Source organism: Larus michahellis, chromosome 2, assembly GCF_964199755.1.
Source record: "Larus michahellis chromosome 2, bLarMic1.1, whole genome shotgun sequence".
Classification (NCBI taxonomy): domain Eukaryota; kingdom Metazoa; phylum Chordata; class Aves; order Charadriiformes; family Laridae; genus Larus; species Larus michahellis.
In genome coordinates, this window is record NC_133897.1 from 10,686,235 (window position 1) to 10,699,404 (window position 13,170).

The 13,170-nt window shown below is 38.5% G+C and overlaps 1 protein-coding gene across 1 annotated transcript in view; it reads left to right on the top strand.

Annotated features, from left to right (window-relative positions):
- UBE3C (ubiquitin protein ligase E3C) overlaps positions 1 to 13,170 on the top strand; it is a 79,525-nt gene that overhangs the window by 54,557 nt on the left and 11,798 nt on the right. The window contains exon 19 of the mRNA XM_074574136.1: positions 5,815 to 6,027. Coding sequence (XP_074430237.1) covers positions 5,815 to 6,027 — 213 coding nt within the window. The remainder of the gene's footprint in view (positions 1 to 5,814; positions 6,028 to 13,170) is intronic.

The window sequence follows — 13,170 nt, forward strand, 5'->3', positions numbered from 1 at the left end:
ATTTCTGAAGCACTCTGTTTTTGTAATAAAAATTCTTGTAACAAAATTCTGTATGTCCTGAGTTCTTAGAGTAAAAATACTAGCATGACTTTCCATTTTTAAATTTAACTCAAGGTCATTATACTTGATATGCTCCAATGGAGTCTTTGGAGATGGATCCCTACATTTTTATGGTGATGTGTTCACAAGTCAGTCATGAGTTCGTTTTGTGCTTATCTCACGCTTGCAGCCAGTTCAAGTATTTGCACTGACTGCGCCAGATTTGACAGGCGCAGGCCCTTCGCATCTGAGCCTTCCTACCCCAAATCTCCAAATTTCTATGAACTTGTACATACTGCCCTTCAAATTCCCAGTGAGTGGGAAATCAGAAGTAAAACCAATTTACAAAAGGCTTTCTTTTTTCTGAAAAGAAAAAAAAGAATAAAAAAAAATTTAACTTGGAGGATACTAGCACTTCCACAAGGAGTATTAATAAAGCGCTCTCAGTAGTCTAATTGCAGGCATCTAGCTGTGGAATTCCGGATTCCTACTTTTTTAAAAGACAGAAATGGCATCCAGTATTTGAACAGAAAGCGCACCATGAATTTTTGCAGTCATATAGGGAAGCTGTTGTACGAGACTTCCCATTACTATGGTGATAGGAATGCATCTAGAGGTCTCTGCTTTTGTAGAACTGAGGGAACTGAGAAACAGTGACTTAAAGCTACCAGGTAGCAGACGTACTGCATTGCAACACCCACCTGATAGAATTAGTTTTATTTTATCATATTGGTATTAGGAACATTGTCAATTTGGTTTTCCTCACTTTAAAGCACATTATTAAGTATATCTGTAAGAAATTATTTTATCTTAAAATTACCAAATGCTAGCTTAAAAAATGCCTCAAAAATACGAGTACATGTTAATTTTAATGTAACTTATATTTTTAGTTTTATCCTTTTCATTAGGGTAGAAAAGGCTTTGCTGGCTCCAAAAGCTTTGTGAGTGTGATGAGTTATTTCAAGGATATAAATAATAAGGTAGAAGGAAGTTCTAATGGTTTTGCTATTTTTCTATCATTTTTATTAATGGTTCTGTACAGCTTTGAAGATCTATTGCACTCTGTAAGTGCTAAGTATTATTTAATAGTAACTGTTTAAAATGACTGAAATAGAAAGGGTTATGGTCTTGGGGGCTGATTAGGGAAATAACTGAATTTAAACCCAGTCATTTACTGCCTTGGCCCATAAGCCATGTGTCTTTCTAGGGGTATGACTTTAGCATTGTTTAGGTTTTAAAATACAGTTCTGGGTTGTAAAGGATTAATGGAAAGTAGGAGCAATGGCTGATTAATTATTTTTCTTAAGAAAGATTTTAGTTGAAATAATAAATGAGATAATTAATTCTAGACCTGAAAGTGTAAGTAAAGGCACTAAAGCTGCCTCACAGTCAGGGAAGTTTAGTTGGTTCATCTGTGAATTTGTTTATACAATTTGAACCTTATTCAGCATGTTGTAATGCTCTTGTAACCTCTACTATATATAACTAATTTGTCCAAAATGACTAGACTAGCTTAAATTTTGTCCAGTTTTAAAACATGGCACAAAGCCTTTTTTTCCTGAAGAGCTCTTACCTAAGATATCTTGAGATAACTAGGAAAACACTATGGTGAAGAGTACCAAAAATAATCTGTTACTGAAAACCGGATCTGTTTGCTTTGTTTTGTTTAGTTGTTTCAGAAGTTTTAAACTTATTTTAATAGTTATCTAGAGATGTCACAACTTTCCCTAGAGAGTTTGAAATAGCGCTGGGAAACCCAGGGTGGCCCTTTCAGCAGAAATAACCTTTTAGCTACTGGGAACCTGTCACCCTTGTGATGCTTGTGTGACTGCCCTTGATGTAGACATCCCTGTCTCTGCTTCAGACCAGCCGCTCACCCCAGGCTGCCATCTGCAAATTACACTTTGGTGAAAGTGGAATTCTAATACTCCCAGGCTTTCAAGGAGGCTCTGTTAAGGTGTTTGTTCTCCCCCATCTAAATGTTAGAAGCTAGAATTCTAATGTCATATTTGACCATCAGGTGCTCCTTTCATGACTTTCTGCATGGACTTTTTGCTTTATGTCAATTGCAGTTTATGGGACTTCAGGACAGAGGCAATATAGTCAAGTCAGGGGCTCGTTAGATAGCAAAGTTGGGAACGTGAACTCTCAGAATTCATCATAGAATGGCATCGGTCCCATAGGATGACCGTAAGAGTTAAAGGAAACTTGCCAAAGGGGGAGAGTACTTCAAGTTTGAAGGAGATTAGTTTTAAAAAAATATATTGGTTAAGCTTGCTGGCTTTGATCTCTTGAAGCAGTGTGTGAACAGGAACTTCTGACTTACAGTCAAACAGAAGTTACCTCCCTCCAAGGGCAAGCCAGCTTCTTCCATCAAAGTTGTTTGCTGTCTGCTGGAGCAAAAAAGAGGACCACCTCTGTGCAGAGAGCATGACCTTATATTGTATTAAAGTACATATATAAGTATATTCTAACGGTGCAGCTTCATATTGCAGCTAATTAATCTGACAGCTGGTTACCTCTGTAAGAGGGGGTCAGCATTCCCTTGCCTCTCAGTGGTGCTGGCTCCTGCCTCCTTTACGTTGCTGTTGCAGAAGGACAGTTCAGAGAGTTCAATGGGCAGAAAACTAAGCTTAAAATTGGGTTACTTATAGCTCCCCAAGACACTTCACTAAGGGAATAGAGAGGAGCGAATCTTCCCTTTTGGCCATTAGATTAGCTGCAGTAAGAAAAATACCCGTCAGTGTGGACTTCCATGGAAAACTCACTGCTCTAAGGCTGTGCTTCCATTGAAACAGATGGTCTTGCGGGTCCTACCTGGTTTCAGCCATAGCCGTGAGCTGCATCTGACTTGGATTTGAAAGCAAGCTCAACTTCAGTGTCCGTGCTATGTCCACCAGCACCCACTCCAACCCAACACCCCAAACTAAGCACAACACAAATAATCTGCAAATTTTGAACCTTATTCATCACGTTGCAGTGCTCGTGCAACCTCCGCTATACGACTCCTCTACTTGGCAAACAAACCCAGTTGAATGAGCAAGCTGATCAGTGTCGTTGCTCTGGCAGGAATGGGTGGCAGCAACAGGCAGCTTGTGCTGACTGAGAAGTTAGGGACAGGGCAGTTAGATGGAGACTGAAAAATAAAGTTTCAGTTTATTTAGTCATATTCAATTGTACACAGCGTTTCTCAGCATCTCTGCACAGTGCTGGAGCTGTAACGGTGTAATTCACATCTTTGAAACAAAAAGTTTATAATTATTTTATTTACCACAGTTTGAGTGCATTTTTTTCATTCATTAGGACAGCTTGACTTTCAAACTAATTAAACCACTACTGTTTGTCTGTTTCCAAAAATACTTTAATACTGCAATCACTTAGCTGAGAGAGGAAAGAATAATTAAAGTTATTCTCAAGTTGCACAATTTAGTTTATTTAAAAATGCTTTATATAGTTTTTAGATGAAGTTATAAATGTTCACTTTGGAACTACCTGAAGATTAATAGTGATGCATTTGAAATGCATTATTTTTTTATTGATTCTTAATGTAGTAAATTACTGAAGTTATTTGGCAGCAAACAGAAATAGCCAGTGATGTTGTTCACATTTATTTTCCTGATAGCGTCACAATTTGCATTAATTGCATTGCAGCTGCACTCACTTATATTAAAAAGCTTCTACTATAATTAATCCTTTTTATTTCAAATCATTTTGGCACAATTTCTAGCAATAAACACTCATAAAAGACAGACACTTGAAAAATAACATACAAGTTTCTTCAATATACCTATTGCTGTTTTTCCCTGACAAGGAATTATTGATAGGCTTCTGGGATCAAGTGTTGCAAGTGGCTAAGACTTAAGACCAGTTTGAAAAATGCTAAGTGGATTATTTTGCATAAAAAATAGACAGGTTTTGAATTTGTGTAATTAACCTGTGTTTAGAAAATACCTTGATTTATGTCTACATTTGTATTTCAGTTGCATACATTATGGAAATTTAATTTATAATCCATTTAGCTGATGTGATCATAGTTTTTAGTGCTATCATTTATTAGTCCTTGTATATTAAATGCTCTAAAGGCTTAAACCTGCCTTGTGTAAAAAATTACACCTCTACATTTACATTTTATGAGTCATAGATGGAATTCCATTTTAAATTCGGGTAGCTTTGATATATTTAAGGAATTACAATGGCTTTATTGTTACTAATGCAGGAACAGCAAACACTGACCTTATACATTGCAAATTAATGATTTATCCCTCTAGTTTGCTTTTAAAGTCAACTATACAAATGAGGATTTCGACTTCTACACCTTGAATAAATCATACAGCTCTAAATATAATGCACCCTTTGGCTTTGAACTCGTTATTCTCAATTCTTTCTGCAAGGTTTAACTCACTTCATAGAAATGGTCTTTCAGAAGTTTAAGGAATTGTGTATATTTTTCTTAGTGTCTTTGTTGGAATATCATTGAGTGATTACAGCTACATTTCTTCCTTTTTTTTTTCTTTTTTTTTTTTCTTCTCATTGTGCTTCCTTTTCTAAGTTTGCAGCAGATTATGGAGGAATTAAGTAATGCCAAAACACTGCTCTTAAAGAGTAAAAAGAGAACAAACAATAACGTTGTGTTGATGATGCCTTTTCTGATCAGCTTGGCAGTGATATTGATGATACCATAAAGACTTGGTTGTCATTGTTAGAGATGCTGATGTGGCAAACAAACAGCACGTTTTCTTTAAAAGCAACAGTCTTTTATTTTTCCTTTATTCATGTAGGCTTTCTCTAAATGATGTCATGCTTTCTAGTTCTGAAGTTTCCATCTCTCCTTTTGAGAGCCACCATAAGTAATTTTTTTTTTTCAATCAACAAGAAGTTGTTACTTATTGTATGAAAAATACACAAAGTTGCTTTGTGTTACATTGAAATGTGGTCGTACAGTAGATCAACTGAGAGTGGTATTGCTGGAGTTTTCTGCATTTTTTGAAAAATCTTGAGGGAACTCAGTAAAAATACTTTTTTTTTTTTTTATGAGTGCTGTATATTCGGGTCAGGCTCACTTTTGGTTCAGTAATCTTTCGACAGGTGTGTAACAGCGTTAGGTATAGGAAAGACTGAACATATGATACAGTCATAGCTGGTAAGCTCTTGGCTTGGAAATTAGGATGGTCTGATGATTCATTAAACAGTAGAATTCACCAAAAGTATGCAGTAATGAATCTGCATGACATGCAAGAGAAATAGTTTGTTTGGATTCGTTTAAAAGGTACTGGTTTTACATAGTTATTTTTAAGGGGCAGACTGTTTTACATGTAGCAATTGATACGAATGGAGAAGTATTGCTTGTGGCGATGCTAATGGAGGTAGGGATGCTAACTTTTTTTTGGAAGACGTTCTTGATGCAGTTGCATTATCCTTTAGCAAACTTTGCTTTTCTTGCCAATCTATGCAATGATGTACTTCCTCTTTGCTATCGTACTTCGGACAAGAAGATTAATGACAGATGACCAATGACATTACCTTTTAAAATCACCAAGATTTTACTTAATTTGTAAAATTTGGGAGCTTGCTATTTAACAAGAATATCTGAATTTCAAACTTGATGAATATTTTTAAATTCATGCAATACGTGGGCTGTTGCTATATGAGAAGATCCTATTCAGGCACCAAATTAAAAAGAAATTACCAAAAAGTTGGGAAAAACACAATAGCCTTCAGAATTCCTGCATGTACAACAATAAAATCTAATGTGCTTTTAATTGCTTTGTTTTTCAGGCTCTCTACGAAAATATGCTGGTCGAGCTGCCATTTGCTAGTTTTTTCCTCTCAAAATTACTGGGGACAAGTGCTGATGTTGACATCCATCATTTAGCTTCACTGGATCCAGAAATGTACAAAAATCTGCTTTTTCTGAAGAGCTATGAAGGAGATGTGGAAGAACTTGGACTAAACTTCACTGTGGTAAATAATGACCTTGGGGAAGCACAGGTAAGAATGGCTTTTGCTTTTTTTTCTTTTATGTATGACTGATGAATCGTTACTACCCTTACTAACTCATTTTTTAATTTGAAAGTGATGGGAAACAACTGTTAAAGGTGCTGTGAGGCATCACAGGGATGCTGACTCAATATTTGAAGTAGACAATAACTAATTGCATACTTAAAAAAAATAACTTTTGATGATGACTTAAAGCTCTGATCTTTTAAGCAGTAAACTGTAGTGATTATTTCTAAGAGTCATACATTAAAAGTTCTATTGCCCAAGATAATTTCTTGAACAAAATATTTTATGTTGTTTCTTTGATTGCACTTCAAATAATTGCAAAAGTTAGATGATATGTAAACTATAGAAGTACTGGCTGATTTTGGAATCAGAGTTAGAAATCAGAATGTTTTTAAATAATAATGACCCTTTATTGTGAGATAAGTGTTGTCTCCATTAGCTGTAATTTTCAAAGTAGAGGGCCTGAAGTTAGATCTTAATTTTTTTTTTTTCTTAAATCCCTCCTCCCCCCCCCTTTTTTTTTTTTTGAGGGGCTGAGACACCAGGTGAGTCAGGTGGGAGAAATGGGTGTTCAGTGCTTCTAAAAATTGTGACAGTTAGGTCCTTAATACGAGTTTTTAACGTGATTGTACTTGTAATTAAATTATGGCTTTTATTTGCTCTGTTGTCAGTACTAAAGATCACTTGTGCTCTTTGTAGAAAATCAACATCGCCAGAGCTTCAAAAGTGTGCCTTTATTTGCTAATACAGTTAATCTCCTTAGTTGAAGTCTTGTCGTGCTTCCTCTTTCATTTTGGAGGATTTAAAATTGGGCACTACTCATGGCCTACTTATACTTGATTATGGTATTTGTTTAATAATTGGATCAAAAAGGTAGACCTGACAACATTGTGACATGCAGCAGCATCCTCATTCAGCCTTGTTTCTTGTGGAAGAAGCAGAGGCTATAAAAGCGGGTAAGCAGTTCTCTTGGCTGTGCGTGTTGGTCGGGGAAGCCTGGGACTGTGCACATCTCTCAGAAGCAGCAGCACCACTGAGATGCAGCAGCGAGTCCTGGAAACTGTTAGGTTGAGTTCTCTACTGCTGCTTAAATCATAGCAAATTTGATGTACAAGACTTCCGCTTTAACAGCATCAGGCTTGGACTTTATCGTTACTCCTCTGTCATCCATTTCCTGTCATTTTAGAAAATCCTAAAACCTGGATTGCATCACAGTTTTATAATAGTGTCCTCAGATTTGGGTTCCTGAATCATACTGAAGGGCAGAGTCAACAATTGCCTGATATAAGTAATGTTTCATATTAAACATACGCCGTATGCCATTTTTTTTCCCTTGGGTTACACTCCCTGTATGAAAACTTCTGACCTGCACTGTTAGAAAAACACTCAAAAAGTTGAAATAAAGGCATGTGGTACAGATGTATCAGAAAGCCTGTTCTTAGGGTGTCTACTCTGTTGTACAGTATTGTACAGTTGAGCGCCTGCTCTGCTCTAGCATGTGCTGTTAAGTCACTGATACTGAATTGAGTTCTACAGTGTCCATTTATTTGGTTAGTGGGTTGCAAAACACACAAGATGACAGTTTCCAATATAACCTAGGATTTTCCTGGGGGGGGTGCGGGCCGGGGGGGGGGGGGAGTCTGTTGTTTGTATTCTAGAGCCACTCATTTAAATGAACTTAAAGTAATAGTTTTGTTGATTGTAGCTAATACAAATGCAGTTTAGTCTCTATTTAAAAATGAGAAGTAGCGAATATTTTCTGGAGAGCTTATGGTTTCCACACGTTATACATCTACTCTGTAGGTCCTCAAAAATAAGCCACACAAGTTAGAACCTACCTGAACATGTAAGGTAGAAGGACATAGAAAAGAGAAAAAGCTCAGAAATAGCATACAAGGGGATCCAAGTTAGAGATGTGTCCAGCTCTACCTACTGCAACAAAAGCTTGTAAAAGGTGCGTTCTTGCAGAGAAGCCTAATTTGTTCGTTAAAATTCTCTGAGGGCTATGGGTAGTATTATCAAGACTTGATTTTTAATTATTTGGCATAACTTTAAAAGGAAGATTAACTATAATAGTGAGTTTCTGAGCAACTAAATGAAATGTAAGTTAAATTCAATATTCTAATACTGTATTGCTATGTTTATACTTAGAGAACACTATACGCGTGAAGCATTAACCATCTTTTAATGAGACTGCATGTTATTGTAGTTCAACAGAACTAATTGGTTCTCGTCACTGTCTTCTGTGTTTTAATGCAATAAGTTACTTTTTATATTTAATTTCATTATCTTAATAGACCTCATACGGATAAATACATTTTGTCTGGTATTTGACTCGTGTAACCATTGCATGCTAATTAATTGTGTCAAGGTAAGGCTAATTCACTTTGGGAAAGAGCTTAATTTGCACTCCTTATGTTGAATGTACATTATCACTAGTTTTCAGCTAAACAACCACTTTAGCCTCTAATAAATTAGTGCCCAAGAAATGCATCATAAATCTATCATTGTAAATAGCTATCCTCATGACAGTGTCCATCCAGCAATTGTGGCACAAAAGCATTATCTGCAATGAAAGACACATTCAAAAGGGGCTCTATTGCCTCTGTCAGTAATATAAGGTAGAAATTCTATTATCAGCGTATTGATCCCAATCCTGTAATGTGCTTTTAGATCCCATTAAACTATTGTCAAAGTGCATTCACCAGAAGTTGAAAAAGGTACTTAATAATTTGCACATTAGACCTGCTAATTAGGGGAGCTATGCCATCAACTTTTATCTTCCAACCCCAAATAGCTTTAGCTGTTGATAAAGAGCTATCTAACGCCGTGATGCCAGCCTAGACTTCGACTGTTGTATCTGCTGCATAAAATGGTGGCCAGTAAAAAAGTCTCAAAAGAACATCAGCCTGTATTTACAGGTGCCTTCAGGTAGCTGTGTATATTGATTTTATTTTTCCTTTTATCTTTTAGATTAGATGATGATAAAATAGTTATAAAATGCTTATAATAAGTGTATGCTGGTCATACTTCAAGCAGGTGCTCTTAGAAGCACAGGAGAAGGCCATCCCCATGTCCCGAAAGACGAGCCGATGGGGAAGAAGGCCAGCCTGGCTAAATAGAGAGCTTTGGCTGGACCTCAGGAAAAAAAGGAAGGCTTACATTCTCTGGAAAAGGGGCTTAGCAACTTATGAGGATTATCAAGATATAACAAAGCTATGCAGGGGGAAGATTAGAAGGGCCAAAGCTCAATCAGAACTCACCTTGGCCACTGCAGTTAAAGAGAACAAGAAGAGATTTTTCCAGTATATCAACAGAAAAAGGAAAACTAGGGAAAATATAGGTCCACTGATGAATGAGACGGGTGCCCTAGTGGTGGAAGACACAGAGAAGGCTGAGTTACTGAATGCCTTCTTTTCTTCGGTCTTCACTGATAAAGCCGTCCCTCACGCATCCCGTACCCTGGAGGCAAGGGGGAAGGTCTGGAGAGAGGAAGATTTTCCCTTAGTTGAGGAGGATGGGGTCAGAGACCACTTGGCCAAGCTGGACATTCATAAATCCATGGGCCCTGACGGGATGCACCCGCGAGTGCTGAGAGAGCTGGCAGATGTTATCGCTAGACCACTCTCCATTGTCTTTGCAAGGTCATGGGGAACAGGAGAGGTGCCTGAGGACTGGAGGAAGGCTGACATCGCTCCAATCTTCAAAAGAGGCAAGAAGGAGGACCCAGGGAACTACAGGCCGGTTAGTCTCACCTCTGTCCCTGGAAAGGTAATGGAGCGACTCATTCTGGATGTCGTCTCCAAACACGTTGAGGAACAGGAAGTTACTGGAAGTGGTCAGCATGGATTTACCAAGGGCAAATAATGCCTGACCAATCTGATAGCTTTCTATGATGTTATAACGGGTTGGCTGGATGAGGGGAGAGCCGTAGATGTCATCTACCTTGACCTTAGCAAGGCTTTTGACACTGTCTCCCATAACATCCTCATTAGGAAGCTGAGGAAGTATGGGCTAGACGAGGTGACAGTGAGGTGGATCGAGAGCTGGCTGAGTGACAGAACTCAGAGGGTTGTGATCAGCGGCACAGAGTCCAGTTGGAGGCCTGTAACGAGTGGTGTCCCTCAGGGGTCAATACTTGGACCAATTTTGTTCAATATATTCATTAATGACCTAGATGAAGGGACAGAGTGTATCCTCAGCAAGTTTGCTGATGATACCAAGCTGGGAGGGGTGGCCGACACTCCAGAGGGCCGTGCTGCCATCCAGCGTGACCTGGACAGGCTGGAGAGCTGGGCAAAGAAGAACCTAATGAGGTTCAACAAAAGCAAGTGTAGGGTCCTGCACCTGGGAAGGAAGAATGCCAAACACCAGTATATGTTAGGGGCGGACACGCTGGGAAGCAGCTCTGAGGAGAAGGACCTGGGGGTCCTGGTAGACAGCAAATTATCCATGAGCCAGCAGTGTGCCCTTGTCGCCAAGAAGGCCAATGGCATCCTGGGCTGCATAGGGAAGACTGTGGCCAGTAGGTCGAGGGAGGTCATTCTCCCCCTCTACTCTACACTGGTGAGGCCACAACTGGAGTACTGTGTCCAGTTTTGGGCTCCCCAGTTCAAGAGGGACAGGGAGCTACTGGAGCGAGTCCAGCGTAGGGCAACCAAGATGATTATGGGACTGGAGCACCTCCCTTATGAGGAAAGGCTGAAAGAGCTGGGACTCTTTAGCCTGGAGAAGAGAAGGCTGAGGGGGGACCTGATTAATGTTTACAAGTATCTAAAGGGTGGGTTTAAGGAGGATGGAGCCAGGCTCTTTTCAATGGTTCCCAGTGACAGGACAAGGGGCAATGGGCACAAGTTAGAACATAGGAAGTTCCGTTCAAATACACGGAAAAACTTCTTTACAGTGAGGGTGACAGAGCACTGGAACAGGCTGCCCAGGGAGGGTGTGGAGTCCCCTTCTCTGGAGATTTTCAAGACCCGCCTGGATGCAGTCCTGAGGGATGTGCTTTAGGTAATCCTGCTTTAGCAGGGGAGTTGGACTAGATGATCTCTAGAGGTCCCTTCCAACTCTGAAGATTCCGTGATTCCGTGATAATAAATTCAGGAAAATACCTCCTCTTTTCAGACCTCCCTTGCTTCCTCCCCCCTCTCTCTCAGTGAGGAGGGTGAGCTTTGTGGCTGCCCAAGGGAGGAGAGGATGATTCAGAAATGTTAGATTCTGTACTCAGTGAGTCTTCTTAAACACTGATTCTTGAGATTGCATGGATCAGAATGGTTGAATATGGGAAGAGTCCATAATCAGAAGACTCCATAAATGAAGTGTAGAAGCATAAATCCACAGAGAAGCACTACAGTATATGTGGCCGCAGTTTCTATTAAATCCATATAGTAGAGAAGTGGAGTGTCAGGACACCTTCTTTGGCTTTTTAAAACGGATGTGAATGCCATTGTTGTTACTGAAAATATGTTGACTCACTAAAGGAGAGTACTTTGCCTTTAAATTTCCCTGAGAGAAAATTTTGAAGCCTTAAAAATAATTCTTAAAGTTTCTGTCATGGCAACTTCTTTACTAGAATACAGTGGCTTAGATGAATGATTTTGGAGGTTTTTCAGAAGGGAAACATTTAAGACTGATCCTTCTCAGGCAGATTTATAACACTTATGGCAAAGGCATTCTTAGACATTCAAATGCAATCTCCTACCTGGAACTCCTGCCTGAACATCTGGAAGGCAGATGACACAGAAAGAAAGCAAGCGTTTATCTACTTGTTTTCAGAATGGGGAAAAACTTTAGGGGTGATGTGAACAAAAGTGATCAGAGTCCAAGACAGAAGATAAAATATTTTAATCTGTCCTAAAAACAAGTTTGTAAGAATTCTTGACTTTAAGAGTGTTTTTTGAAATTGCACTGGAGATGTCTTACCTCTTCATACACAAAATACCTAGATGACAGGTCCCTTATTCTTTCCTAAAATATTTCCCACTTTACCCTCGAAATGTTCCCTTTATCTCCATTAAGTTTGTCTACCAACAGAGACTTGTTGTCTCCCCATAATCACATTACAAAGCAACTTTGTGTGACAAATTATAATTATCAGTAAGCCAGAAGATAATCCCCTGATCCCCTGAATTCTGCTTGACAAATACTGTGATATTCACTGTTTTCCTGATTTTTGGTGTGTATTTATTTCATTATTATGCTAACGTTAAAACAATAGATGTAATAACTGAAAATGATCATCTGAACCATTCACTCGAACTGCAACCACACATAAAATGGAGATTTCCTTTTTTCTTTTTTTTTTTTTTTCCCCAAACTGTGGTGGTTTTCCTAAGTGAAATATAAATGTAAGTTGAGCACAGTTTTTTTAGTATTGTACCTGCACAAACATATAGTTGAATTTATAGCCAAGAAAACGGTAGGTGCAGGCAACCGTAGTTCACAGTGTGTCTAACCTTCAGTCAGAGGCCTAATGCAGTACTTCTGTCCACGTCACCAAAAAATGCAAAGCACCTTGTCTTGCAGATTTTTAAAAATATGGGACTTCTATATCCCATTTTGATATTTCCCCTTCATTTCGAAAACAGACATTGTGACTATGGAATCAAATTCATTTCTCTATGGTATTGTCTGAATGATCTGAATACTTGTCTAAACAATATATGTGATTTGATTGCTTTTAAAATCTGTGATTTTGATAAAGAACCAAGTTAAAATGTTGTTGGTTTACTTTTTAAACTTAGATCTACAAACTAGAAGATAAGGTGATGACACAAGTTTGCACATTTCGGGAAGTTTTATATTCTCGCCCGTCCTGTGTAACTATCTTGCACCATCTAGTGGTGAAAATTGGGTGGATAAAAATAAAAATGTAAGCTGTTAAATCATTTTAGATTGTTGTTGTGGCCTTTTTGAAAAGGAACTCTTCAACAATCATTCCTGTCATTTTAGAAGTGGGGGTTCTGCAATAGCCCCTTTAAAATGCCATGAAAATGAGGAATGAGTAAAAAGTGAACTATATCTATGTTTACTAGACTTTTAACGACAGCCCAAGTGTTACTGTTTTCTGTCTCTTTTTTACATCCTACTTAGCCTTTATGGCATAATATATTTCTTATTCCTGCTACA